Below are 25,904 nucleotides of genomic sequence, written 5' to 3'. Positions count from 1 at the left end.
GGCAGGGAGGATCAGGCCAAGGATCAATGTATGATTTTGGCCCCTGACTGAGGGCATCATGCCTACAGGGGCCAGAGTCGAGGCTCATCTGGAGATCTGGGGGCTTTTAGGTACAGGAGGTTGGCACACTGCACAGAGAAGCCGTTAAAGACAGCAAAGCAGGAGGAGAGTCCTTTGAGGATGATGTCATTCTTTTGCTCAAATGCCACCACACAAAACCCAATGGTCTTCTGACAGTCTCTAGGGTCAGCTTCCTGGTGCCCCTTAGGCCTCCCGCCTTTTCTCGCTCTACCTCCTACTGTCCTAGTTCCTCTGGTTCCTCGCTATCTGTGAATCCACCAGGCATGCCACCCTTCTGGAATGTTCTTTCCTTCTTGTCTACATGTGGCTCATCCCCGCATCTTCTTTGTGCCTTTGTTCAAATGCAACTATCCTACCATGCTACTCAGTCCCTTTATTCTAGCCTATGTACCCTCATATCCCTATGAGGCCATATCACATATAACACGGCATATATTCTCACGCATATTATCCATGGACTCATAACACAAGGAAGATTTCACAAAGGCAGAATTTTGTTTTGAACTGACTTCGCTCCCCTGCCTAGAATGGTGTCTAACATGTAGCTGACGCTTGAAAAAAAAAATGTGCCAACAGGGCTAGCCCATGGCAACAGAGCCCTATCATCAGACACAGAACACACAGAGACTCGGTCCCACTCATGGACTTGGGACTGCTGACGTATTAACACTCTTCTGGTCTGACCGGAGCCAACTGTCAGTCCTTCAGGCCCAGGAAATCCTAAAGGTCTGCTAGTCCTACGAATGCTAACTTAATTTAGGGCATAAGCATAACCTGTGGATTTAACTTGATCGAAACAGCACGGGCGATATTGAGAAGCCCATGCCATCCAACAAGGATCCAGTGTCTTGTCCTTTGTATTTCCCAAAGCTTACAGATTTTCTCAGCTGCCCTTCTTTTTCCTTCTGTGAAGGGGGAGCTGGCCTACTTAGGAGCTCCCCATGGGGCTCCAACCAGGTTCCTAGAGGGCAGCTACAATCCCCACAGCTGTAGATCGCTGTTCTGGAACCCTCTGGACCTGAAGAGTGAGTGGAGCATACGCATCAGCAGCCACCACAAGGCAACACGGACAATACGCCATGCACACGCAACAGATGCCCATGGGGACAGCCATGAGATGCATGGGGTGGGGTGGGGTGGGGGGCTAGGGGTCCTCCGTGACATGCACTTGTGAAATCTGACAGCTCTGGACACTTGGCCGGGTGGAGACAGTGGAGAACAGGAAGTACAAAGGAGTGAGGAGTCAGGATGAGGTCAGAGGCAGAAAGAGGAGACAGGACATGATCAGTAGATGAGCCCCACACCTGAGGGGGCTAGATAGCATGTTTCAGGAGACACAAGACATGAGAGAGAGAGAGAGAACGGGGGAGGTTTGGCATGCACCGGCCCCACCTGACTGAAGGAGGCCCTGTGTCCAGCCTAGTCTAGAACTCACCTGCCCCTGGTACTCCCTGCTCCCTGATGGCACCACAAGCTGTGACTCAGGTGCCCTTGTGTTCCACATGTACATGGCTAGGGACAGCCTTAAAAACTACCAGCTTGGGGAGCATTGCTGTCCCCACATAGCTGTCCATAGTGAGGTAGGGACACCACAAGAAGACACACCCCACAGTTGACAAGATTTCCAAAGTTAGTAAGCAGCTTGGAATCTAACCCAATTTCTAAAGACAAGGAGGTGTCTCTGCCCTGTGAGCACCAGCAGGCAGGAAGGGCCTAAGGCGCAGGCTTCTGGGCCTCCACCATGGGCTGAGGTAGAAGAGGGGCCCCACTCGTGCCCACCGGCCAGAGAGAGAGGGGGGATGAAGAGAAAGGCCTTGGGACCTCCAGGCTCTGCTCCTTCATGGCAATGCCTGCCTCCATTGCCGCTTTGGGCAGAGCGCAGGCCTGAGACACAGCTCAGTGGCAAAGGTCAGGGCCTCTTGGGATGGGTCACACTGGGGCTCCCTGCCATGCTGAACCGTCCTGAAGAGTGCGGGGAAACAGATGAGATGGGAAAAAAGGGACAGAGGATGACAAGGAAGAGAGACCGGGCTCGAGAAGACACCTTAGTCCCGAGGGTTCACAGTGGGATTTTAAACACCATCAACTGATCCCCTGAGACCCTGGGCCAGAGTCTCCGTGTTCCTTGCTTCCTAATCACTGAATATGCTGCGGACAGGGACACGAGAGGACCCATGCCTCATGAAACAAAGCTTGGAGATTCTAGGGCAAGGGCCTAGGTAACTTCTTCCCAGACTCAAATCCCTTCTTGCCATGCCAGGCCCCTCTGGGACCTTGGTTCTGGGGGCTGGTGGTGAGGGCCTGTGGGCACATGTGGGCACAGAGGCAGGCAGCCCTGGAGGAGGATGCCCACCTGTACAGGCGGGTGCTAGCTGTCTCTCTCACTTGCCTCTGCTCTCCCTGGTAGGAGGAGTTCAACGCCGACAACCCTCCCATCAACAGGAGGGAGAGATGGTTTAGGGGAAATGGAGTGTCATGGGAAGGGGCCATTGTTGCTGGTACTGGAAGGCAGGGCCCCAGCTCAGCTTGGTCTCACAGGACACTCACCATTCATCTGGGAGGGTGACAATGAATAGTCCCGGTCCCCATGCCGCCGGTCAGGTTTGAGGTTGCGGCTCTGCCTGCCGGAGCCCTCCAGCATGTTAACAATCTCACTTCTGTCGATGTTCCGCAGGGCTGCGTACAGATTCTCCACTGTTGGGAGAGAAGAGAGGAGGTGCTTGAGGAGCAAACCCACGCGATTCTAGAGAACCAGGCACGCTGTGCAGGCCTAGCAGACACGGGGCAGGAGGAAGTCTGGGGAAGAGAAACAGTTCCCGTTTGTGGATAACATCTTTTTATACAACAGGTCTACAAAAAACCAAGAGGGGCCAGTTGTGGTTCGGCATTTTTGTTTTGTTTCTTTCAATGCTGGGGATGGAGCCCTGCTGTGGGATGTCTTTCTGTATGCTGTGAATATGTGTTGCTCTGATTGGTTGATAAGTAAAGCCGCATTGGCCTATGGCAGGGCAGGGTGGAGCCAGGTGGGAAAATCCAAGGGAGAGAGTGAGAGAAGAAAGGAGAGTGGGGTAGATGCTGGTAGATGCCGCCAGGAGAAGCAAGATGTAAAAGTACCGGTAAGCCACAAGCCATGTGGCAAAGTACGGATTTATAGAAATAGGTTGATTCAAGATGTAAGAGCTAGCTAGCGAGAAGCCTGAGCCATTAGGCCACACAGTTTGAAAATAATATATATATAAGCCTCTGTGTGTTATATGAGATCAAGTGGGAAGTGGGTGGGAGAGATTTGTCCAACTACAGGACCCCGGCAGGACACAGGAAACCTTCCAACTACAGAGCCCATGGCCTCGTGCATGCTTGGTAAGTGCTCTGGCTCTGCTGAGCACAAGCCAGATGCTTAGTGGCCAATGTGAAGTATCTAAAGGTAGGTGTGTGTGTGTGTGTGTGTGTGTGTGTGTGTGTGTGTGTGTGTGTGATAGATTTAGGTGTGTGTGATAGTTATAGGTGTGTGTGATAGCTATAGGTGTGTGTGTGTGAGTGAGATAGAGACAGAGACAGAGAGAGACAAAGAGAGAGAGAGAGAGAGAGAGAGAGAGAGAGAGAGAGAGAGAGAGAGAGAGAGAGAGAGAGAGAGAGAACTGTAATAGTAATGAGAAAATAAGGCGAAAGACTGTCCCTTTGAAGTCCTGGTCTACATCAGAGGATGTAAGAAGCAGACAGAAGCACCAGCTCATGCATAGGGCAGGATTTGGAGGAGTTGCTGAAAAACAGAGCAAGACAAGTCTTTCCCAGGCAAGAGAGGGGGTTCCTAAGAGAACAAGAGCTAAGGCATACTGGGGTAGGCCCACCTGACTGCTCTGAGACCACAGAACTCATTCGGTTGAGAAATTCAATAGGAATACTCTGAGAACAAGAGTCTCACATCCTGTAACATGTTATTCTCAGGGGTCCAGGGCAATTTCCCCCCCCCTCCTTCTGAGAATGGGAAAGGTTGAGGGCAGGAGCCACTGGTGGTAGGGTTGCCTAGGAGACCTCAAGACTATGAGAAGTGACGGAGATGGGAAAGCCCAGGTCAGCAGCAGGACTGGACTCTGAAAGAAGGGCTCTGGTGAGGGCAGCTCTCTAGCCAGACAGTTGGCTGAATGGTACTGACACTTCGCATTTTCGCCTTCTCGGGCCACCCAGAGGGTCAGCAAGGCTGCGCTCTGCTCCAACAAGGAGTTGGGGTTTTCTACGCGGATCCGGTTGATGTCCTCCACGGTGAACTGTAGCTCCCGGGCCAGCTCTGTAGACAAAGAACCAAGAGCCAGTATGAGTGCCCAGTTTATCACAGTCCCCATTAAATCCGGGGTTCCTTCCCACCAGGAGAGACTTGGTGCGGAACACGTATCTGCCTCCGTGTGTGCCTAGTGAATGGGGCAGGGGAACAGTCATCAAATGAGTGAGTGATGAGTGAATGAAGACATTTCCTTTCTTCTTTTCCGACATCACTGGGGAGTGATGAGACAAGCTAGTCCCCAGACTTCGAAGGCGCCATAGCTCAGGTCACCTGCAGCTTTGGACAGGTGGCCACTGGCTGTCCTCCAAGAACTAGAGGATAGGGAGGGAGGCAGCCCTGTGCTTACGACAGAACTTCCTCTGTTCCTTTTACTGTGACTGCTCACAGGTGTTTAGAAGGGGAATACATCAGAGTACTTTAAGTATGAGGAAGACTGGTGACTACAGGTCAGAACATGCCTATACAACACCACACACACACACACACACACACACACACACACACACACACACACACACCACATATAAGGACACAGACCATATACTTGTATGCAGATGTGCACATGTGCAGCATACATACACATGTGTATATATATATTCATGGACATGTATAGACACAGTACACCTTTTACACACACACACACACACACACACACACACACACACACACACACATGAATGTACACACACCAAGCAGGAATGGAAATAGCCTAAAGAACAGATAGTTCCCAAATTCTGAATTCCTGCCACACAGCTTTTCAGGAAGTTCCCACTGTGGTGCCTGAGTCGTCTAAAGCACTGTGCAGGGTGAGTGCACACAGGACGGTCATCCACATAAAGATTACAGCAGAGGATGGAGAGAGAGAACACGTCCGTTTACAGAGCCCGAGGTTACGTCAACATGTGGAGCATTTTCCTCTGCCTACCTGCTTCCCTTCAAATCCTGTCTACCCTGCTGTAGCCAGAAAGTACCATAGGCTCAGCTATAGCCGGAGGCAAAAGGTGCAACATCTGGAGATCTGGCCCTTTCCCCTTTTCCCACAGCAAGCTGCCTCTGAGAAGGTACTGAGTAGCACTGAGAAGGCAGTGGACACCGTCACAAGATATATATATATATATATATATATATGTGTGTGTATGTGTATATATGTATATATATATGTATACACACATATCATTTGTCTGTGTGTTTATGTTTATTTGTTTCATTTTCTGTGTTCTGTCACTAGCTACCAACCTGCTTTATTAAGGTGGATCTTCGCATTCCCAGTGATAAGACAAGGTAAACCAGTATACCCAAAGGCAGCTTACAACGTCAAGCGTTGGTGTTGTTAGATATAAAATCTGATGTTTATTCTCAAAGGTGTCTCCAGCCAGCTTAGGTCCAGCTCATCTGCAGATGAACAGGAAACACTGGAGCCCTGCTAATGCCCGCTAGCCTAGCCATTCCCGACCACACGAACTGGCGCTGGAGAGTAGAAACTAAGCAGTAGCCGAGTCTGCCTGTGAGGCCACGCACCCATTAATCTTGGAAATACACAGAATTTAAATGGAGAGATGAACTCAGACACAGTTTCTGTTGAGAAACATTCAAACATAACTAACAGTGGGAGAGATAGGATTATTACAGAAGGCTCCCGGCTTAGGATTTATAAACGCTTTTCTGCGCTCAACCAGCGCTCCTGATGGCCTAGGCTGATGCTCAACTTGGCAAGGTCTTAAGATGAAGGGCTGTTTCCCTGGAGTCTCTGCTACTCTTGCTATAAAAGTAAGGATAACTGTTTCTCACAATGCTTCCAGGGGAAACAGACAAACATGGCGGGGGGGGGGGGCTCACTGCTCTCCCCTTGTGCCCAGTGGCATTGCTTATAAAATGGGCCATCATAGACTCAATGCACAATGGATGATGAAGCTGGACGCACTTCATCCTGGGTCACCCAGGAGGAAGGATCATGGGGTTAGGTAGATCTGGTTGTTTTTTTTTTTCTGTCCAAATTCCATAACTCACCTGCCCAGCTGAGGCCGAGGTGCTCCGTGATGACCGCCATCTTCATATCAACACGGTCTGTGTCACTGGTAAAACCTGGGAAGATGCATTGGATTGCAGTTAGCCACAGGGGCAGGTCGCAACACGGACGAGGTGGGTGTCTGGCCCTTACAAAAGGATGCTCAGGTAACACAGGCCCTTCAGATCACACTGTCAGGTAGAGACCTAAGGGGAAGGCTTTGCCTGCTGCAGATAAAATCAGATGAGTTGACACCAGGACAGAGTCCTTGACAAGGACATCCTTGACAGATTGCCTTGATGGGAATGTGTCTGCACTCTTATAAGAGCAAGCATATCGGGGTGCTAGGCGAGGGGCTCCTACCCAGCCGGGACTCGCTGAGAATGCTGTATCGAAGGGTCAGGGGCGTCAGCGTCCTCCTCCTGTCTTCTGATCCACTGCCCTGCAGAAGACAGAGAAAGGTTGCAATGGATTTTGGGCGCACTCTCTCTTAGAGAAGCCGATGCAAGCTCTCGTGTTTTGGTGGTCCATGGCCTGACAGATAAAACACGTGGTTAAGAGATGGGAGTGGAAGGAGGTTTGTGGTACGCAAATACTTAGTTAATAATATCAAGAATGGCAGACCTAGGTAGCCTTTACTGTGTGAGCCGCTCCATTTTATACTGGGAGCCACCTATGAGGCAGGTAGGTACAACTTCTTCTTTTTTTAAAAAACATTTTTAAAAGATTTATTTTATTTATTATATATAGTGTTCTGTCTGCATGTATGCCTGCAGGCCAGAAGAGGGCGCAAGATCTCATTACAGACGATTGTGAGTCACCATGTGGTTGCTGGGAATTGAACTCAGGACCTCTAGAAGAACAATCAGTGCTCTTAACCTCTGAGCCATCTCTCCAACCCCTGGGTACAACTTCTAGTTCACTGGTGGGGAAACTGAGGCACCAAAAGAAACTTGCACAAGATCACCCAGTAGAGGCAGATTTTGAATTTAAGCTCAGTTTTTCTTTCTGGATTCTCTTCTGCTCAATGACTCATTGCTGACTCACACTGGCTAAGGTTTAACACCAGGGCCTCTTTGTCCTAGGCACTGGAAACCCCATTTGAGAGAGAAGTAGGTTGACACTCATCATCAGAAGTAAAAGAGAAATTGAGTCACATAGCTGAAGGTGACCTTGTTTCTCTTCTAGGTGACCACACGAAGGCCAATGACTCAAACAGAAGCACAATAGCCCTGACAGAAACCTGGAGACATTCTGAGGATGGAGTTGCTCCAAAGGTCCAAGTGACACCATGATGCTTTCACAGGGATCAGAAAGAGGTCATTGGTCAAGACTCCTTGGCTGAGCGTGGAAACCTGGGTTTTGAAAGTGGCTGGGGACACCAGGGTCCCCTTGTTTGAGAGGAAAGACAGGCGAATAAATGGAAAAGAGACTTGACAACTTCTGTCTATGAGTAAGTGACCTTGGGCAAGTCCCCACTCAGCTGTAAGCCTCAGACGCCTCAAGAGCATCGGAGGTCGGGGTGGGGGGTGGGGGGTGGATCTGTCCTCCACATTCTAGGGAGGCTGGCTCCATGTGAACAGTCCTATCAGCCCTGACCCTGACATTGGCTCCTCTCATCACATAACCAGGCTTTTCGGACGTTCCAGGGCAAGCTTTCTCTGCCTAGCCACAAAGTGAATGTCCATAGCCGAGCAAGAGTCCCTGAGGAGCCTGGAAATTGAAGTTAGTGCTTCAGAACACAGGAAGAAGCCCTTTGGATGGATGCGTGTTCTGGGGGCTTCTAAGGGAAGTTGGCGGTGGCAGCTCACCTTGGTACAGGGGGGCATGGTGATATTCAAGTGGCAGAGGATGTGCTGGGTGTCCTCGTATTTCATCGCCTTTCGCAGGAACGACAAGAACCCTCCTGGCTCGCGACTGCTGTCCCTCACCTAGATTCAATCACACACAGGGAGCTTTAGTAGGGCCCTGGATGCCTCCAGGCTGGTGTTCTCAGGGGTTCCTGCCTCCCAAACTCCTAGACCAAGAGAACAGGGTGGCCAGAGGAGGCCAGCACCTTCACAGGGATGGCCAAGCGGTTCTCTCGAAACGACTGGAAGTGGAAGCTTCGCTGTTGCGTTGCTTTCTTGACAGGCACCAAGTTCCCAGAGAGTTCTGCAAACAGAGGCATTCCTTCCAGAACCTACAGGAAGAGAAAAGCATGCTGAGCTCGTATAGAAATGCCTGTAAGTTTCTGTGATTTCCCCTAAACCATCCCTCACACAGGGGGTGGGTTATGAGAAGCCTCGCTGTTCGTTTAGGGAAATGTGTCACAAAGGAGTCGTGCTCCCTTGGTGTAGACTTGTAATGAATATGTTCCCAAGAACTCAGCGGCCTGTCAGGACGGCAGAGCACGTCTCCTGAAAAAGCCCTGGTCTATAGTCTTAAGTCTATCTGAAGATGTTTTGTTCGTGAGGTGTGCTCAAAAGGCGACAAATACTTCTCACACCTCAGGATTCCTTCTATGTGCACAACAGCTTCAACTGAGATGTTCTCGTGTTTATATCTGACAGCTGGGGAAACTGAGTCCTGTAGACAGAAAGTACTTTGACCAGTGAGTGCCAGGGCTGCATCAGAACCAGGCACGCCTAAGTCTTAGCCCTGTATTTCTGATACTAAGCCACCAAGCCAGCTCTCCTGGTTAGTTTTTTTTGTTGTTGTTGTTGGTTTTGTTTTGTTTTGTTTTTGATACAAGCTAGAGTCACGTGAGAGGAGGCAACCTCTATTAAGGAAAGCCTGTGGGCAAACCTGCAGGGCATTTTCTTGATTGCTGATTGACGTGAGAGAGCCCAGCTCACTATGGGCAGTGCCAGTCCTGGGCAAGGTGGTCCTGGGTTGTGTATAAACGCAGGCTGAGCAAACCATGAGGAGCAAGTCAGTAAGTGGCATTCCTCCATGGCCTCTGCTTCAGTTCCTGCCTCTAAGTTCCCGGCTAAGGTCTTGCCCTGACTTCCTTCCACGATAGACTGTGATATAGTGATAAACTGTAACCTGAAATAAACTCTTTCCTCCCCAAGTTGCTTTGGGTCATGGTGTTTAATCACAGCAATAGAAACTCTTAAGGCATCTGCTTTCCCAGGTAAGTCCAGCTAAGATTCAGAGGCCAGACCCACAGACAGTCCCTAGCTTATTGTATAAACATGGGAGAGAGTCTTCAGATGGTAATAAGTTCAAATCCAGTTCCCATCCTCTCTTCTATTTATCCACATGGCCCCTGCTTTCCTAGATGCTGCCCCACCCCAGGGTTGCTGGTAGAAGCAGGGAGTTTGGGTCAAATCCTACAGCTGCTGTCTCTGCAGCTTGAGGGTGACTTTAACCCTCTCTCTCCCAGTCTTGGCTCCCCAGTGTGTACACTGGGGTAACCAAGGTGCCCACAGCTAAGAGAGCCAAACCCTATCTTATAAGTAAGGTACTTTAAGAAAGAAGGATTTCAAAAAATTGTGTGTGTGTGTGTGTGTGTATGTGTGTGTGTGTGTGTGTGTGTGTGTGTGTGTGTGTGTGTGTGTGTGTGTGTGTCTGTGCACATGCAGGTACCCACAGAGACCAGAAGAGGGCACTGGATCTCTTGGAACTAGAGTTACAGGTGGTTGTGAGCTGTCTGATGTGGGTGCTGGGATCCGAACCCGGGTCCTCCGCGAGAGCAGTAAAGTGCTCCTCACTGTTGAGCCAGCTCTCCAGCCTCGCAAATTACTTTCAATTGTGCCAGATTCATACGAACTTCAGCAAGAGCCGATTCTTACGCTACAAGTCCCTGAGATGCCTGCGGTGTCTGTCAGAACTTATCTAGGATGATGCTTGGGAGAGGAGCTGAAGCAATGCGGTCTGACGGTCCCTGTAACTTCAGAGGGAGGACTCCTGGCCTGGCCTGCCCATCGTGTCCCAGAAGCCAGCCATGAAAGCCCCCTTAACCCAGGGCTTTATTTCCTTGTGTGCAGCGGCCGCTGTGAGGGGACCCGGAGCCCCACCTCTATGTCCCTGCTCCGTGCCACCTCCACGAAGTTCTCGTGCTGCTCCAGGGTCTTGTCCACTTTGTCGTCCGTCATGCAGTAGCAGCGTAGCCGTCCTTCCCGGGGGTCATTCATCTTGGCAAAGATGACAAACTTGGCCATGTAGGGGACCGCGGTGAGCTCTTTGTACAACAGAGTGGCGAAGTTTACAGCCTCCGCGGTCCGAGGGCAGTCTGAGAGCCAAAACCTAAAAGGAGACGGACGGCGAGTGGCGAGCGTGGCCACGCAGCAGCGTCTGGCGGGGGCGTGGGGGTGGAGGGGGTGGAGCAGCAGAGAAGGAACCCCAAGCCTGGGAGAGCAGGCCAGGCCGTCGGGGTGGCTCCCTGCAGCCACCACGCTGGGCGAGGTAGGGCCGAGTCTCACCTGGCCGAGACATTGGTGGTAAAGTTGGCACACTCGTTGGCATACACAAGCTTGGTTGTTCCCGTTATATCTTCCCACTGGGCTTGGTCAGTTCCACCTACAAGAGCGGCAGAACAGGGCTGGGGGGCTACTTTCCCTTCACAGGCATTGAAGCTTACCAATGCGCTAGGACAGAAGTGGTACAACCTGGGTGACCCTTAGTCCGCAAAACCTGAGCACTCCTGTCCCCATGCTGTCCTGAGGACTTGTCCTCAGATCATATAGACTTATACTCAGGTCATTTTTTCTCTCATCCCCCCGGGAAGCTGTAAGAGCCTAAGGTAGTTGCTGGCTTTATCTTTGCACCAGCCCGGGTGTGCCCCAAACCAGCTGCTGCCAAGGAAGCGGGCGCCAGGAGCATCACTCACCGATGACGCTGCACAGTAGGCGCAGGCTGGTGGTGTCCCCCTCCCCACTGTCCCTGGGGTTGTCAGTCCAGGAGGGAGGGAGCGGGATTCGAAGCCCAATGGGACGGTGGAATTTCCGGCGCCTTGGCTCAACGGTGACAATGGGGCTGAACGTGGCCTGGTTACCTAGGAGCTTGGTCACCAGCTCGTCTGGGACAGGCTGTGCCTGCGAAGTGCCCAAGACAGAAGGCTCAGCCCCGGGCAAGTCAGATAGGGTCAGCCAGGTACCCTCAGAGTTCAGGTGAGGAGGTGACGCCACCCCCAACCCCCCACCCCATACACTTGGATGGGAATGGTGTCCACCTAGGCCTGACCCCACGGCTTAGTGTCTTTCTGGACCTTTCCTTCTGTCTCCCATTTCCATGCTTTTCCTCAGCACTTTGGCCCACCTCGGGCCTCCTGTGGAATCCTCCCTAAGGGGACACAGCTGGCCACACTCAGTGGCCACACTGGGCTGTCTACTCTTCGGGAAACATCTGTTCACCCTCTCCCTCCCAGAGTTCCCCCAGCTCAGATTTCCCAGACCAAAGTGTGGGACTGTCCTCGTGGAGGGGGGGGCGAGTCTTCTCTAGAGCCTGGCTCCCATGTCGCCCGCCCGAGGAACTGGCAAGGAAGGGACCCCGAGCCCGTCACCTGCAGAGCCAGCTTCACTTTCTTGGTGACAGCGTTTTCGGGGAACGTTGCCTGTACCAGGGGCACCAGCCGGCTCTTCAGGGAGCCCCCTTCAGGACCGATGGTGTCGTAGTCCTGGCAGAGCCGGGACATGATCACGAAGTACAGGGGGAAGTCGGTGGTGATGATACGGCACACGCGTTTCTTCTCCAGCTCCTCCAAGCTCCCCAGCTCTGGAACCACAAGTTGCCTCAGGATGAGCTATGACTGTGGCTCTAGGGCCTCCACATCCTGGACCCACACCCTCCCGAGGGGCTTGGCAGGGAGGTGGTCTGGAAGGAGGAGTGTCTGGGCCCAGTGGAAGAGGCGCTGGGCATGGGTGGGGGGCACTATGCCCACCCACATGTCCTGGGGATCCAGCACTTGGTCATAGGGACCATTTCCAGCCTCTCTCAGCCTCCCCAAGCCCAGGCAGTGCTGACAGAGCACCCCGAGTGTGCAACCCCAGATCCCATCTTCCCAGAACTCTAGGGCCCCTTCACCTTCGTCCATGCCGTTAAGGATCTGGTCCAGGTAGCTTTCTCCGTAACGGCTCTTGTGCTCTTTCCACACAGAGCCATTTTCACTCCTCAGAACCACCAGTTCACGGTCCCCACGGCCATGCGAGGCGAAATGGGGGATTTCCACAATCACGGGGCTAAGGTAGAACACAGCAAGCGGTAGGAGGGTGTTCTAGGGGAGGCCAGATGGCCGGCCACAAAGGGGACGGCAGCGAGCCCTGCTCACAGCCCGCAGGGAGAAGGGTCTACGGGCCAGGGCTGTGGAGGAACAGAGCTGCCCTGGGTCACTGAGGCTAAAGCCTCTCTTACTGTTCTGGGTGGACAGCAGAGCTCCAGTGACCAGAGTGCATTTCACTCCTCTGGAGGGTCTTGGGGACCCTCTGTGGGGAACACCTTCCAGATGAGCACTCTGGTATTTACCTAAATAAACCCTATGCCCCCAAATAGCCAATTTTTCTCTATTCTCTTCCTTTGCATCCTAGCACTTTTGAGAGTAGTGGGCTCCTCTAGAGCCATAAACTGCTCCATGGGCCTGAGAGGGCCAGGAAAGCCTGTCTGTCACCACAGCAATGAGATGCCGGGCGCTGCCTGGGCGGGGGTGGGGATCCTTCAGTCTCAGCTGAAGTGGTGGGAATTGGTTGGAGACACAAGTTGCACACATTCCCCACGAGGGCATATCTCACCTAAGGAACTGGGCCCCTGTAGGTCCCAACGCAATGATCCTGCTGGCTAGGCCCTCTTCCTCACCCAGTGGGGGTGGCGTGTTCAGCTTCTGAGGCTTGACCAAGCGGCAGGTGATACGTGTGGGTGCTGCGCATGTCCGGGGAGGGATCACCACCCTCAAGCCATTATGACGACTCCCTCTCATGGATCCTCCCCGGGCATCAACCATGAAGCTCACCAGGAACCTAGACGCACAGGTAGATCATGACAGGACTGGCTTCCTTCTCAAGGACGGGAAAAGTGGGTCCCAGATTTGCGTAACACTCACCCTGTGTGGACGGGGCTGGCCACGGGGCTAATGTTGTCTGAGGTCTCTGTGGCTGGGCTACTGGGGATTAGCGAGTCCTCATCATACTCTTTAGATCCCTGCAGAAGAGAAAAGGGCCTCCTGTCTCTTATCTCACCCCGAGGATACCCAAACATGTGCCCACGTCCTGCAGTGCAGCTAGAAGAAACCGCTTCCATGAAATGAACTCTGACCCTACAGGAACATGGCTTCCCCCTCAGGGTCTCTCCTTGCTTGCTGTCCTCTGCTTGGTGCATATACAGCTCACCCGTCCGCCCTTCTCTCTGCCATTCCCCATGCTTTCCTCTCCAGAGCTGGTTCTAGGCCTTGCACCGTCACCTCAGGGCGACTTGCCCTATTGGCACTGTGTGGGGGAGGGCTCTGTGAGGAGAACCCATCAGCCTCTGCGGGGCTTCCCATCCCTCACTGGTGGGAGGAGACTATTTGCTGCCTCACAAAAACCCATGTCTCTAAGTCCACACCCAGAGATGAGAGCAGCTCACAGGAGACAACTGAACCCAACCCTTTACACGGAGCCCTAGACGGGCAATTAGTAGAAATGCAGTGTGTGCCTCTGACTGGATTTTTAACTTAAGCAAAGACTTGGAAAGAGCTGTCGGGCTTCTGCTTAGCAAGTACAAACCCCTGGGTTCTCTCCGTGTGTGTGTGTGTGTGTGTGTGTGTGTGTGTGTGTGTGTGTGTGTGTGTTGTGTGTGTGTGTGTGTTGAGGGGTGGTGAAGAGAATGGATTGGTTACAGGACAAGACTCACTCAGGTCCCCTGGGCTTGTTCCTGTTGCTTTGACAGCATCCAGGGACAGTGTCAGAGTGGTACAAGGGTCCCATCGGATTGTCTCTCAAATGCACAACACCACCAATGCTGTATGGTGCTGACACCCCAGCATATTTTCAGACTCATATCCCTTTGTGGAGGAGGGAGGGGATTCAGCCCACCTCGGCTGTCAGGACTGAGGGCAGACATGGCCAGCCTTCAACACCACATCAACTCTCTCATCTCCCTGGGAAATGTTCTTGCTCTGGAGGAAAGTGCCAATAGCCTAATCTTTAATGGAAGAGATTAAACTATTTGAAATCAGTCTCATCCTCCAGCTCTATCTACCTTTTTGGACGAATTCCAGTGGAAGGCTAGGAAGGCCCAAACCAGGGTACTGCCATGAACAACGGTTACATCAACAACAGTGCTCCGACATTTTTCTGTCAGTGTTGGGGTCTCTGGCTCCCATTATCAAATGGGGGAAGATGAGGAGGGGCACAGTTAGCCCTTCTCAAGAGAGAGGAAGCTGATGTGCATCACAGGGGGAAGGCTTCCTTCCTGGTCCCACAACTGAACATGGCCTGAACATCTTCCTGGCATATTATGACGATGTTTCTCATACTCGGAGCCCTCTGAGGCTCCTGGAACTCATAGAAGGCACAATGAGTACGCCAACCGTACTGGGCTCTACAGAACACAGGGAATCATGGGTTTGAAGGTGTGAGCCTCTCTACTTTAGCTCCTATTGTCCCCAGGTCATAGAAACACAATCATGGAATGTCCTCACTCTCTGTGACGGAAGAGACCAAGAGTTCCTTACCTGTTCTGGGTCTTCAGATCGGATGACCACAGTCTCAGGTGTGACACAAGGGATCCTTGGAATGGCTGGAGATTCCACCCTGTGAGCCAGGAACATTAGACAATCAAAGAGCAGAATATTTGAAGCAGACCCCTCCATCATTCCTGAGAGACCTAAGTGACAAACCTCAGTCCATCTGTAATGACCTGACTTGCTCACCCCTCACCTCATCGCATATGATAAAATGACTCTCTTATCCACAAACTGACCCATGTCCCCCCTGCACCTTGAACCCTCTCCTTCCCTAGGCACATCCCTGGCCTGGCTTTCATCTACCTCTCTACTCTGAACCCTAGAGCTGCACCTGGATATCCACAGCACGATCCTCCCACCCACACTGAACCCATCTTACACTTGGTCTAGCTTCGGCACAAAATCCAACAGCTCTTTCTCCTCACCCACATCCCGGGAGTCCCGCCTCTCAGCCTTGGAGCCGACAAGTTCTTCACCTGAAAACCAGGAGCTCAAGTGAGTGGCAGGCTGGAGACAAATCACTTTTTGGTTCCTAACGAGCACTTTTCACAGTCCCCTTCTCAATGTCTACTCAAAAGCGGAGGGCAGTTTTGGTTTCTGATGCCCCAAGGGGTCTGTTAGCCATGGGAATTCCCAGGCCTGTTCTTCCAGCACTAGAGCCCAGGGTGGGCCAGTTTCTAGTCCCTCTGCCTCCCCCCAGCTTTGTAGGCTGGAAACCAACACAGCCAGAAAGAAGGTTTTTGTTTGATGAGTTCCCCAATACACAATAGCTCTTTCAGAGGTTAAAATGGCATCATAAAGAGTCACAGTTACAGATATTCCTTCCTTCCTTCCTTCCTTCCTTCCTTCCTTCCTTCCTTCCTTCCTTCCTTCCTTCCTTCTTTCTTTCTTTCTTTCTTTCTTTCTTTCTTTTTTGAGACAGGGTTTCTCTGTGTAGCTCTGGCTGTCCTGGAACTTGCTTTGTAGACCAGGCTGGCCTTGAACTCAAGGATCCACCTGTCTCTGCCTCCTGAATGCTGGGATTAAAAGCATGAGCCACCACACCCAGCTTAGGTTACAGATATTTCTAGTCTACCATTATAGAGGAGTAAACAGTACTGTGCTCAAACCTATTCACTCAAGGCTATAGCATCCTTTTGTTATCGAAACCCCTTTATTTATTTACTATTTTATACCTTAATAACTCCTCATCCTGGAATTTTTATTTGTAATTCCAAATCTCATAAAGAGGATCTAGCTCCCTGTACCTAAATCAGCAACCTGCACCCCTCCCCCATCTTCTTGGCCTGACTGGACTAGCAGCCTGGGCTCTGGGCCCCCCATGCCTATCACCCTGCAGGAGGAGCCTGGCCCTATGACCTGGAGCCGACAGCATGGAAGTGTAACTGTTCATGCAGGATGAGCACAGACACGGTGGCATGGGCACAGATACAGAGGTGGTTTCATGGTGTGCATGTCCTGTTTAGTCAGCTCCGGGCCCTGCATGGGGCCACGGAGGATGAGAAGCAGGCATGGGTTAGTGAGGACTCGTGTGCTTATGGTGGGATGTGCTCTGGTGAGAAAGACCACAGGGAACAGAAAGCATTTCATACCCATTATAGTTATCTGAGCAGTTCCTGGAAGGTAAAGAAGAGCCAAGTTGAAGGGGTGAGAGCATCAGGACCCAGTAAAGCGAGAGGCATGTCGTTAAGGGCGCATGTGCTGGAGATGTCTAGCTGACAGTCATCCCAACAATGAATTCCAGACCGAAGGGGCCAGAGAGCAAGCCCATCCCTGCTATCCTGCATGCATTCTCTCAATTCTGTGAGGAAGTAGGGCTTACTTGGGGAAGGGGGAAGGGGAAGATACCCTGGAGATTGGGAAGTTGAAACCTCAATCCCCCAATGACAACGAGAGACTCCAGACTTTCTGTCCACCACACTGTCCGAAGGGCAGCTGACCAGGATGCATCCTCTTTTTAAACAGCCAGCCTTATCGTTTGTGGAGGAGAGCAGTAGCCAGATGTTGCCGCAGCTGCCGCCAGCTCTCAGAGCTGCCTTGAGTAGACCCATCCGTTCTAACTCCCACATAAAGACTTGAGAGCTAAAATATTAACCTCTAAGTCCTCAATTTTTCCTTCACCTGGGATCCTCTGAAAAGAGTTGTTCTGTCAATAGACAATATTTGTAGGAAGCGGGTCTCCCCAGTTTCAGTGTGTGCTTGTATGGACAGCCTGGATCTGTTCTGAGGGACTCCGAGGGAAGCCTGAGAGGATGGAGCCTGAATTCATCACCAAAGGTTTTTACCTTCATCTTCAGACACATCCAGGATCTCATCCACGGTCTCAGGGTAGCTCATCCGATGTTTGTCGCTGACTAACTGAAAGGAGAAAGGGCAGGGGTCGGACCCACACGGAACAGGGTATCTTTGCTTCAGTTCAGCGGCTGCCCCAGATAAGCAGCCAGGAAAGGAGATGGAAAGATGTGCCGCCAAAGAAAGCCAGGAGGTGTATGATCTGGAAGCTGAAGCCTGGCGGGTACCATAGGCAGGATAATGCCAGACCTCAGACTGCCTGCCCTACACCTCACCCCTTCCTCAAGCCCCATCCAATTCTTTGGTCACCAGGTGGCAGTATTGCCCCACCTGTAGCTAGTAGTGCCTACCAGATGGGAGGCATTGGCTTTGGGCGGTAACCCTCAGGACCCATGGCTGTAGCTGGAGTTGGGGTTGGGGTGCCTCAGGGGAGGGGCAGACATACCACTACACTGGTTTCATCCGTGACCACCTTGAGCACGTCTGTTACAGAGATATAGCCCAAACGCTTGGCTATTGCCAGAGGTGTGGTTCCGTTCTAGGACAGAGGAAAAGCCGACAGGGAGTCAGAGGAGAGAGTCTGCCTCTTGTACACAGACCAGGTTTGCTTGGATTCTTCAGAAGGGCCCAAGTGGACAGACTGGGCCTTGGAGCCGAGATCTGTGTACAAGTATGTGACCCTGGAGGCCACAAAGATGAGAGAAGACAGGAAGGTGAGCAGGACACACTGTAAGCCCTGGGTGTTAAGCATATGGTCTTGACATGAGAACAGAGCCAAGTCTCCCAAGGCAGTCAAGCACTGCTGGGAGGAACCGGTTAGCAGCAGGGCAATGCTCCCATACCCCTCCTCAGCTGTCAGTAACTGCGTGTGATGATAGTTAACAGCAATCCTGAACCTTTCAGTTCACTAATTAGAGCTGTCCGATTCACAAATTCCCCAAATGGGATAGGGACACTTTAATGTTTTGATCTTAAGGGAAAGGGTTAGGTGAGAACCGCAAGGCACTGAAGCTTTTATCTTTGAAGGTCCTTTTCTGCTTGCAGACTGTGCCCGGGCTCCACATGACGTCAGCCCAGCTGCAGTTACACCCTCAGCAAACATCTGCAGTCAAGGGTCCACAGCTTTCTGAGTTGGGAACAGCCCTGCAGGTTAATCCTACCAACCCCACGGTCAGGACAGGAAATCCATCCCGAACCACAATCGCCAAGGCTGCTAGGGATGTCTTTCCAGGTCCAAAGCACTTAGTTTTGCCTACTCGTGCCATACTTCATGAAGGTAGCTTCAAACACAGCAGAAGGTGTGTCAGCAGGAACAGTTACAAGCCAGAGCAGAGGAGGCATGCTGCTGGTGAAGGTCACTCTCCAGTGACCAAAAGGAATCATATTCCAATGTCTGGAGTACACAAGGCAGCTACATTATGGTGCGTAGCTCTCCCCAGACTCCAGAGTGTCAGCAAACTATATGGTTAGGGATGCTCCCCTTGCTGTGTGAAATGGGACCAGACAGGTACTCACCGAGCTGACCTCGTTCGGAGAAGCACCATTCTTGAGGAGCAGCGTCACAATGTCTGTGTGGCCTTGCTGAGCTGCTTGGTGCAAGGGGCCGTATCCTAGCTATGAAATAAGGCAGACATTTGGCAGGATCAGTGAGCCGTTGGGGGGAAGAACTGCATACAAACTCCAGAGTCCATCTACTAAAACTGCTCCCCTCCCCCACTTCCTTCTTTAGGTTCAAAGCTCAGGACTGAATCAGGGCCTGGAGTGGCTCTGGTTGCCTCCTAAGCGAGTGCCTAGGAGCTGTCAGCGTGGGGATTGGATGTAAGGTGCCCCTGTACCTTGGTCTTGGCATTGACATCTGCCTGGTGCTGTAGCAAAAACTTCACCAGCTTGATGTTTCCATAATGACTGGCCACGTGGAGCGGGGTGTAACCCATCTGAAAGGCAAGGAATGAGTGTGGGTGGGAAGTCATCGGGGCTCCGCCGAGCACCAGCAGAGCCACGCTTCAGTGGAATCCTTACAGAAGCAGCTGCTTCAGGGAGGGGGAGAAAGCTCTGGGGAAGGGCGAGGGCTGCTGTGAGACGTGGTGCTGATGCTGGTTAGAGAAGGGACAGGATCTGGTGTCAGACAAGGGAAAGTTGAGATGCTACCGAAGTCATCAAGCAGGCAGTCGGAAGGCTGACATGAACCTGGGAGAGAGGGCTAGGCTGAAAACTGCTAGCCTTGAGGATGAGCAAGGGCAGCTGACATGAAGCAGAGGGGGGGCAGAGTGGGGACAAATGTCTGTGGCAGCACTTGGAAAGGCTTGCGGGTGATCGGAGAGAGCTGCACCAGGATTCGAGAAGCGTTCTTCTTAGAAGGAGGGGCTGTCGGGTCTGTGCTAGGAGGAGCTCTGGAAGGACAGACAGCCACGTACTGTCAACGCTGACATTCACAACAGCAGCCTCATTTCTTCTACTAGAGGGGTGGAGCCCTACTGTAAGCATCCAGATGCTAGCTGCGTTACTAGAGTTTATGGGAAGTGACCAAGGTCTAAAGTGATGGACCATGGTTATTCATGTGACTGTGGGCTGCCGTGCTAAATTTCCAAAGAATCTATCCTGTTGATTTTTACTTGTTTATTTTTGGTAGGGATGAACGAGGTCTCCCACATACCAGCAGGTGCTCCACGTCCTCCATGTTCAAACTCTGCCCCAGCTCCCACTGATTGGTGTTATGCCCAAATGGCTGACAAGCCAGCCCCTCTTTGGTCACACATGTCCTTAGGGAGCTAGCTGAAGATTCCAGAGGCCCTCTTAACACAGACCCTATGGGTCAGACCCTCATGTCCTGATGTGGCTTTGTCTATGTCTATCTATGAGGCAGCCTAATCTACAGAACAGGGTTTTTCAGGGAAGGACCCCAAAAGACTGAACTAGGATAAGGATATTCTTGGGCTTTTAAAGAGATTCTTGCTGAAGCTGTGGGAAGTTCTTCTTGGGGATGTCTTCAGCACAACATCATGGCTAGAGCATCTATGGAACTGGGGTGCATGTGTGCGTGCGTGCGTGCGTGCGTGTGTGTGTGTGTGTTGCTGGTGGTATCACTCTGTTCCTTCTTTGGGGTTTTTCAGTGCTGGGGGCAGAACCCAGGGCCTGGCACATGGCTAGGCAAACTCTCTACCCTGAGTTACATCCTCAACCCTTTGTCCCTTCCACTTAAGGCCACAAAAGGAACGAGGGTGTTCCTCTTCCATGCAGTCCCTTCTCCCACCAGCTGGGGGTGCTCTTTTCTCCCTCTAGGCTGCCAGCTTCTTAGTCTAGATGTCACATTTTACAGCTCCTTCCTGTCACTGCAGTCATGTCCCCACACTGCAAACACCCAGAGCAGTGTGCTGTGCACCATGCACACACTCACCCTTACACCGCAACACAGGACTCTTTGACACAGAGAACCTGAGAGAAAGCCCAACTCCATTTAACATAATCCTGGCGTGAAAGGGGCTGTACTTCCTAGTGACACAGAGGAAGCCTGGCTACCCTCTACATGCTTACTACACATATGAGACAGGATTTAACATCATGTGTAAACACCCATTCCAAGTTCTTAGGAAAAACTCAAAGGTCTAGCAAACTTTAAAAAATTCCCGGATATAACGAGTGGCCATGAATGCCCGTGTCTCCAGACTCCTTACCAGTCTCAGGAAAAGGCAGAAAAGTGTTGATCCTCAGGTTTTGTGTCCATGAAGGAGACAATTCTGAGGGAGTGCCCCTGTGATGTTCTAAGGTGTGAGGGCGTACATCGGGGTGGATCGGACAGAGCACGCAGCTAAGGGAGGGAGCCATGACAGATGCAGGCATAGGGTGGCCTGCCTTACCCGGGTGGTAGCATCCACTGTGACACCATGTTTGATCAGCACGTCTGCCACTGGAACATGGCCTTCTTGTGCTACCAGGTGGAGAGGAGTGAGTCCACTCTAAAAAGAAACAGATGTACATCAACTTTGAGTCATGGCAGAATCCCAGGCTATAGTGATAGAACCGTGAGGCTTGAAAGCCCCAAGCCTATGCAGCACCAAATTGGCTATCTGACTGGTCATCTGGCAAAAATCTTCCTATTCTGGGCCTCCATGTCCTCATCTGAATGTCAGGCGACTAACGTAGGGAAGGATCAGGCAGCTTTTTCTGTTACGGGCCCGACCACTAATTTATGAGACCTGTGTCTCTGTCACTTTGCCAATCCTGGTAACAAGCAGTTCCAGCCAGCAGGGAAACCACCAGGCATGGCCGAGTTCCAATAAAGCCTTAGAGCACTAAGCAGTGGGCTTGGGCTGGCCCACAGACAACAGATTCACTCAACGAAGACTTTCAATTGTAGTGATTGTCATTTCCACGGCAAACTTTGCTGCCTTGGGCTCTTATTCTAGAAGATACAGGCTACCGCCCACTTATCTCAAGGGCAAAGCAGGGGGCATCTGAGACAGTGCCATCCACGTAAAATCACTCTGTAACTTCTGAGCATGCGCTACCACTGCTCCGCAGCCCACGGCACTGTGAGGGTGGGGACCCCTTTGGGAGTGAAAGGACCACATTCTCGGACTTCTCATCAGCTTTCTCATGAGAATAGTGATATGTCAAGGTGTTGATTGCTATGTGGGAATTTGCACAAAATCTGTTGGGAAAGCCTCTTTCCCTTTACTTCTTATGCTGAATATAAAAGCCCAACTCTGGTTCCTCATCAAATAACTTCACTTCCTTAGGCTGCCCAAGGTCTGGATTCTGTTTCCTAATCTAATCTAATCTAATCTGTTTTTTTTCTCTTAATTGGTAAGTTGAGATCATTAATATTGAGAGTTATTAATGAGCAGTGCGTATTGATTCCTGTTATTTTATTGTTATGATGTGGGTCCCCCAACCTTCTCTTGATTTGCTGGTCTGGGATTATTTATTCCTGTGTTTAACCCCTGAGAATTTGCAGGCTACATAATGGGAAAAGATCTTAACTAATAATACATCGGATACAAGGTTAATATCTAAAATATAGATATTAGAACTAAAGAAATAAAAGGACAAAGAACTAAAAGAAAAAACTCTGAACACCAAGAAAACAAATAACCCAATTTAAAATTGGGGTACAGAACTAAATAAAGTTCACATAGACGAAACACAAATGGCTGAGAAACATTTAGGGTTAGGGTTATGGCTCAACATTCCTAGACATCAGGGAAATGCAAATCAAAACTACTTTGAGATTTCATCTTACACCTGTCAAAATGGCCAAGATCCATAAAACAAATCATGCTGATGAGGATGTGGCATAAGGCGAACACTCCTCCATTGCTGCTGGGAATGCAAACATGTACAGCCACTATGGAAATCAGTGTGGCAGTTCCTCGGGAAACTGGGAGTAAATATACCTGAAAATCCAGCTCTCCATCCTTGGCCATATACCCAGAGAACACTTCATCCTACTATAGAGGATGTTAGTCAACCATATTCATTGCCACTCTACTCATAATAGCCAGAAATTAGAAAACAGCCCAGATATCCAAACAGATGAATGGGTAATGAAAATGTGATACCTCTACACAATGGAATATTATTCAGCTATTAAAAAAAATTGAAATCATGGAATTCACAAGTAAGTGGATGGAGTTAGAAAAAAAATCATCCTGAATGAAGTAACCCAGACCTCAAAAGACAAATATGGTATATATTCTTTTATACGTGCATGTTAGTGTTTAAGCCTTCAATAGCCATGCTACAATCTGTACAACCACAGAGGTTAGGTGTGGAGTGAGGACCCAGGGAGCAGGGAGGATCTCCCAAGAAAAGGAAAAAAGAACAAATAATTATGGAGAGTCGGGGGCAGACTGGGATGGGAGTTTTAAATAGAGGGGGAGGAGAGAGTGGGGTATGGAGGGAATACAGGGAAGGACAGCTAACACTAAGGGCTACTTGAGGGGTTATATGGAAACCTACTATAATAAAAGCTTTTATATATATATGAAAGAAATCTAAATGGGGGAGGCAAAGCCCCAACTAGATACCTTTCACCACAAGTGAAACTCCAGTGCCAGGAATGGGTTACATCTAGTTGAGGCTCTATGTAGCCCCCCAAACAACTCAGGCTATTGCCAAAGCTATTGGCTCCTCTTTGCAAGCTAATGGTAAAGTCCCATTACTGAGGACAACACCTACCTACCTCGTTGAACACGAAGTCAGGCTGGTGCCTACCTAGAGCCTTCACCTCTGCTGCTGGTATTCAGGGGACTAGAAGACACTCTGCATGCCATCAGAGGAGAAGGGTAAATGCCAACCAAGCTACAAACCCTGTGATCTTCGATGATGGCCTGACCTGCCTGATAGGCTGGCTCAGTGGTGGCACAAATGTTGTGGGGTTAACCAACCACTTCCTGTTTAGATTTAAGGCCCATTTCATGAGACGGAACTCATGTCTGATACTTCTTGAGCGGCCAAGAACCTGAGACTAGATAGGCCACGGGCCTAAGGAAAACAAAGGACCATAGCAATAAAATGATCCTTAGTGACATTCTGCTATACACATAGATCAGTGTCTTGCACAGCCATCATCAGAGAAGTTTACTCCTACAGCAGAGGGGAACTGATACAGAGACGCACAACTGGACAATGTGCAGAGAGCGAGAGACTTTGGAACACTTAGTCCCGAATGGGATGTCTTCATAGACCCCTTCCCCTCAGGGCTCAGGGAACCATGTGGAAGAGGGTGCTAAATGATTGTGAAAGCCAGAGGGGATGGCTGACTCCAAGGAAACGGTGTCTCCAGACACAACAGAACTGACACACACAATGAACTCATAGAGACATTGGGAGCATATGCAGAGGCAGAACAGGTCCAAGTTAGATGGGAGAGGAACTCTATGAAAAACAAACAAACAAACAGACAAAAACACAGTGCCTCCAGAGTGCTTTAGGAAATTCCAAATTTACCTGCAACACACTTGCCTTCCTGAAATTCTTAGGCTAATTTATCCTCTAAAGAGGTGGCTGCTGGGTAGTGACTCCATCAACAAAGTTTGTCATGGAAGTGTAAGGGCATGACTACATGGACCCCAATCTAGAGCAGCATCTGCATTCAGGAATATAGTTTTTTCAGTGGTGACTTATATACCAGACAAGGAGCTCGCAACCCGGGATCAGGAGATGTATGGGTGTGAGGCATTTTAAACTTTTACTTTTAAACTTTTTGAACTTTAAACTGCCTACAAGGATGGACACAAAGGTATCTTTTCTGGGTGAGTTGTTCACAGTCTTCCTCGGCCTCTCAAAAGAGTTCATTGCTGTGGGATGGTCTGTATGTCAAATGTGTTGCTGATTGGTCAATAAATAAAACACTGATTGGCCATTGGATAGGCAGGAAGTGTAGGCGGGACAAGGAGGAGAATAAAGCTGGGAAGTGGAAGGCTGAGTCAGAGAGACACTGCCAGCTGCCACGATGACAAACAGCATGTGAAGATGCCGGTAAGCCACGAGCCATGTGGCAAGGTATAGATTAATAGAAATGGATTAATTTAAGCTGAAAGAACAGTTAGCAAGAAGCCTGCCATGGCCATACAGTTTGTAACCAATATAAGTCTCTGTGTTTACTTGGTTGGGTCTGAGTGGCTGTGGGACTGGCAGGTGAGAGAGATTTGTCCTGGCTGTGGGCTAGGCAGGAAAACTTTAGCAACAGTTCATGACCTAAGGAAGATCAGTATTGCTTCTCTTTAAATAGCAGTCTCATTGACATATAATTTTCATGAAATTTGCCCTTTAAGCTATAAAACTTCATGATTTGTAGCCTGTAGGGACTTGGGAAACCATCAGGCCGTCTCACGTTAGAACGCTGTCATCTCCCACAACGGAAACGCCATCTCCATCATCAGCCATTTCCCATTCCCTGGGCACTCCAATCCCTAACAACCACTAATCGGTCTCTGTGAATTTGTCTGTCCTAGACACACTTTATCAATGGGATCAAGCACGATCGAGACCCGCTTTGTGCTTGTGTGTAGATGGACACGTACATGGGGACGTCTGGCGCATCAGTGGTCAACCTTGGTGTCAGATGTAGGAGCTCCGCACCTTATCTTTGAGACAAGGTCTCTCACTGGAAACAGCTCTCCGCTAGCTGGTCAGTGGGCTTCAGTGTTCCCCCTGTCTCTGTTACCCCAGCAACACTGGGACTATTATCACATGCTACCAGGTCTGGCTTTTTACATGGGAAGGATTAGAAGAACCAGAGGAGATGGACGACACCACAACAAACGTACTTTCTACCACAGAGAGTAGACATGCAGTACCAAACTATGCAATGCACTCCCGAATGTCGATGCTGGCCCACACTGGGGCAAGCACATTTTGGGTTTTCATGGTGGTCTTCTTGTAGATCCTCAGAGGAGTACGGCAAGGTAGTCTGACACAGGAAGGGTACAGAGGCTTGGGGTGTCACAGCCTTACCAGCCGGCTGTGGATTCAGTATGACACCGAGATAAAACTCACAGAATGCTGTCATCAGCGTCCCACCCACACATCTCGTGCAGAAGCAGAGCACTGGGTGAGCACATAAGCTAACACCTTCACTGAAGGTGTAGGGTAGACTCAGAGGG

At 50.6% G+C, this 25,904-nt stretch overlaps 1 protein-coding gene across 1 annotated transcript in view; it reads right to left on the bottom strand.

Moving 5' to 3' along the window:
• Positions 1 to 25,904, bottom strand: part of Ank1 (ankyrin 1) — a 185,519-nt gene that overhangs the window by 23,425 nt on the left and 136,190 nt on the right. The window contains exons 18-38 of the mRNA XM_052751837.1: positions 21,153 to 21,251; positions 19,134 to 19,232; positions 18,814 to 18,912; positions 17,744 to 17,836; positions 17,292 to 17,364; positions 16,599 to 16,622; positions 15,386 to 15,482; positions 14,995 to 15,073; positions 13,384 to 13,481; positions 13,076 to 13,300; positions 12,375 to 12,529; positions 11,854 to 12,065; positions 11,182 to 11,386; positions 10,775 to 10,871; positions 10,370 to 10,598; positions 8,422 to 8,547; positions 8,177 to 8,296; positions 6,729 to 6,807; positions 6,368 to 6,442; positions 4,235 to 4,366; positions 2,629 to 2,775 (exon numbers count right to left, since the gene is read on the bottom strand). Of these exons, the coding sequence (XP_052607797.1) occupies positions 2,629 to 2,775; positions 4,235 to 4,366; positions 6,368 to 6,442; positions 6,729 to 6,807; positions 8,177 to 8,296; positions 8,422 to 8,547; positions 10,370 to 10,598; positions 10,775 to 10,871; positions 11,182 to 11,386; positions 11,854 to 12,065; positions 12,375 to 12,529; positions 13,076 to 13,300; positions 13,384 to 13,481; positions 14,995 to 15,073; positions 15,386 to 15,482; positions 16,599 to 16,622; positions 17,292 to 17,364; positions 17,744 to 17,836; positions 18,814 to 18,912; positions 19,134 to 19,232; positions 21,153 to 21,251 (2,563 nt within the window). The remainder of the gene's footprint in view (positions 1 to 2,628; positions 2,776 to 4,234; positions 4,367 to 6,367; positions 6,443 to 6,728; positions 6,808 to 8,176; positions 8,297 to 8,421; positions 8,548 to 10,369; positions 10,599 to 10,774; positions 10,872 to 11,181; positions 11,387 to 11,853; positions 12,066 to 12,374; positions 12,530 to 13,075; positions 13,301 to 13,383; positions 13,482 to 14,994; positions 15,074 to 15,385; positions 15,483 to 16,598; positions 16,623 to 17,291; positions 17,365 to 17,743; positions 17,837 to 18,813; positions 18,913 to 19,133; positions 19,233 to 21,152; positions 21,252 to 25,904) is intronic.

The sequence above is a fragment of the Peromyscus californicus genome, unplaced genomic scaffold, assembly GCF_007827085.1.
Source record: "Peromyscus californicus insignis strain IS unplaced genomic scaffold, ASM782708v3 Scaffold_23__1_contigs__length_62951481, whole genome shotgun sequence".
NCBI lineage: Eukaryota > Metazoa > Chordata > Mammalia > Rodentia > Cricetidae > Peromyscus > Peromyscus californicus.
Note: the sequence above shows the minus strand (reverse complement) of the source record. Positions and strands in the feature narration are given on the sequence as shown.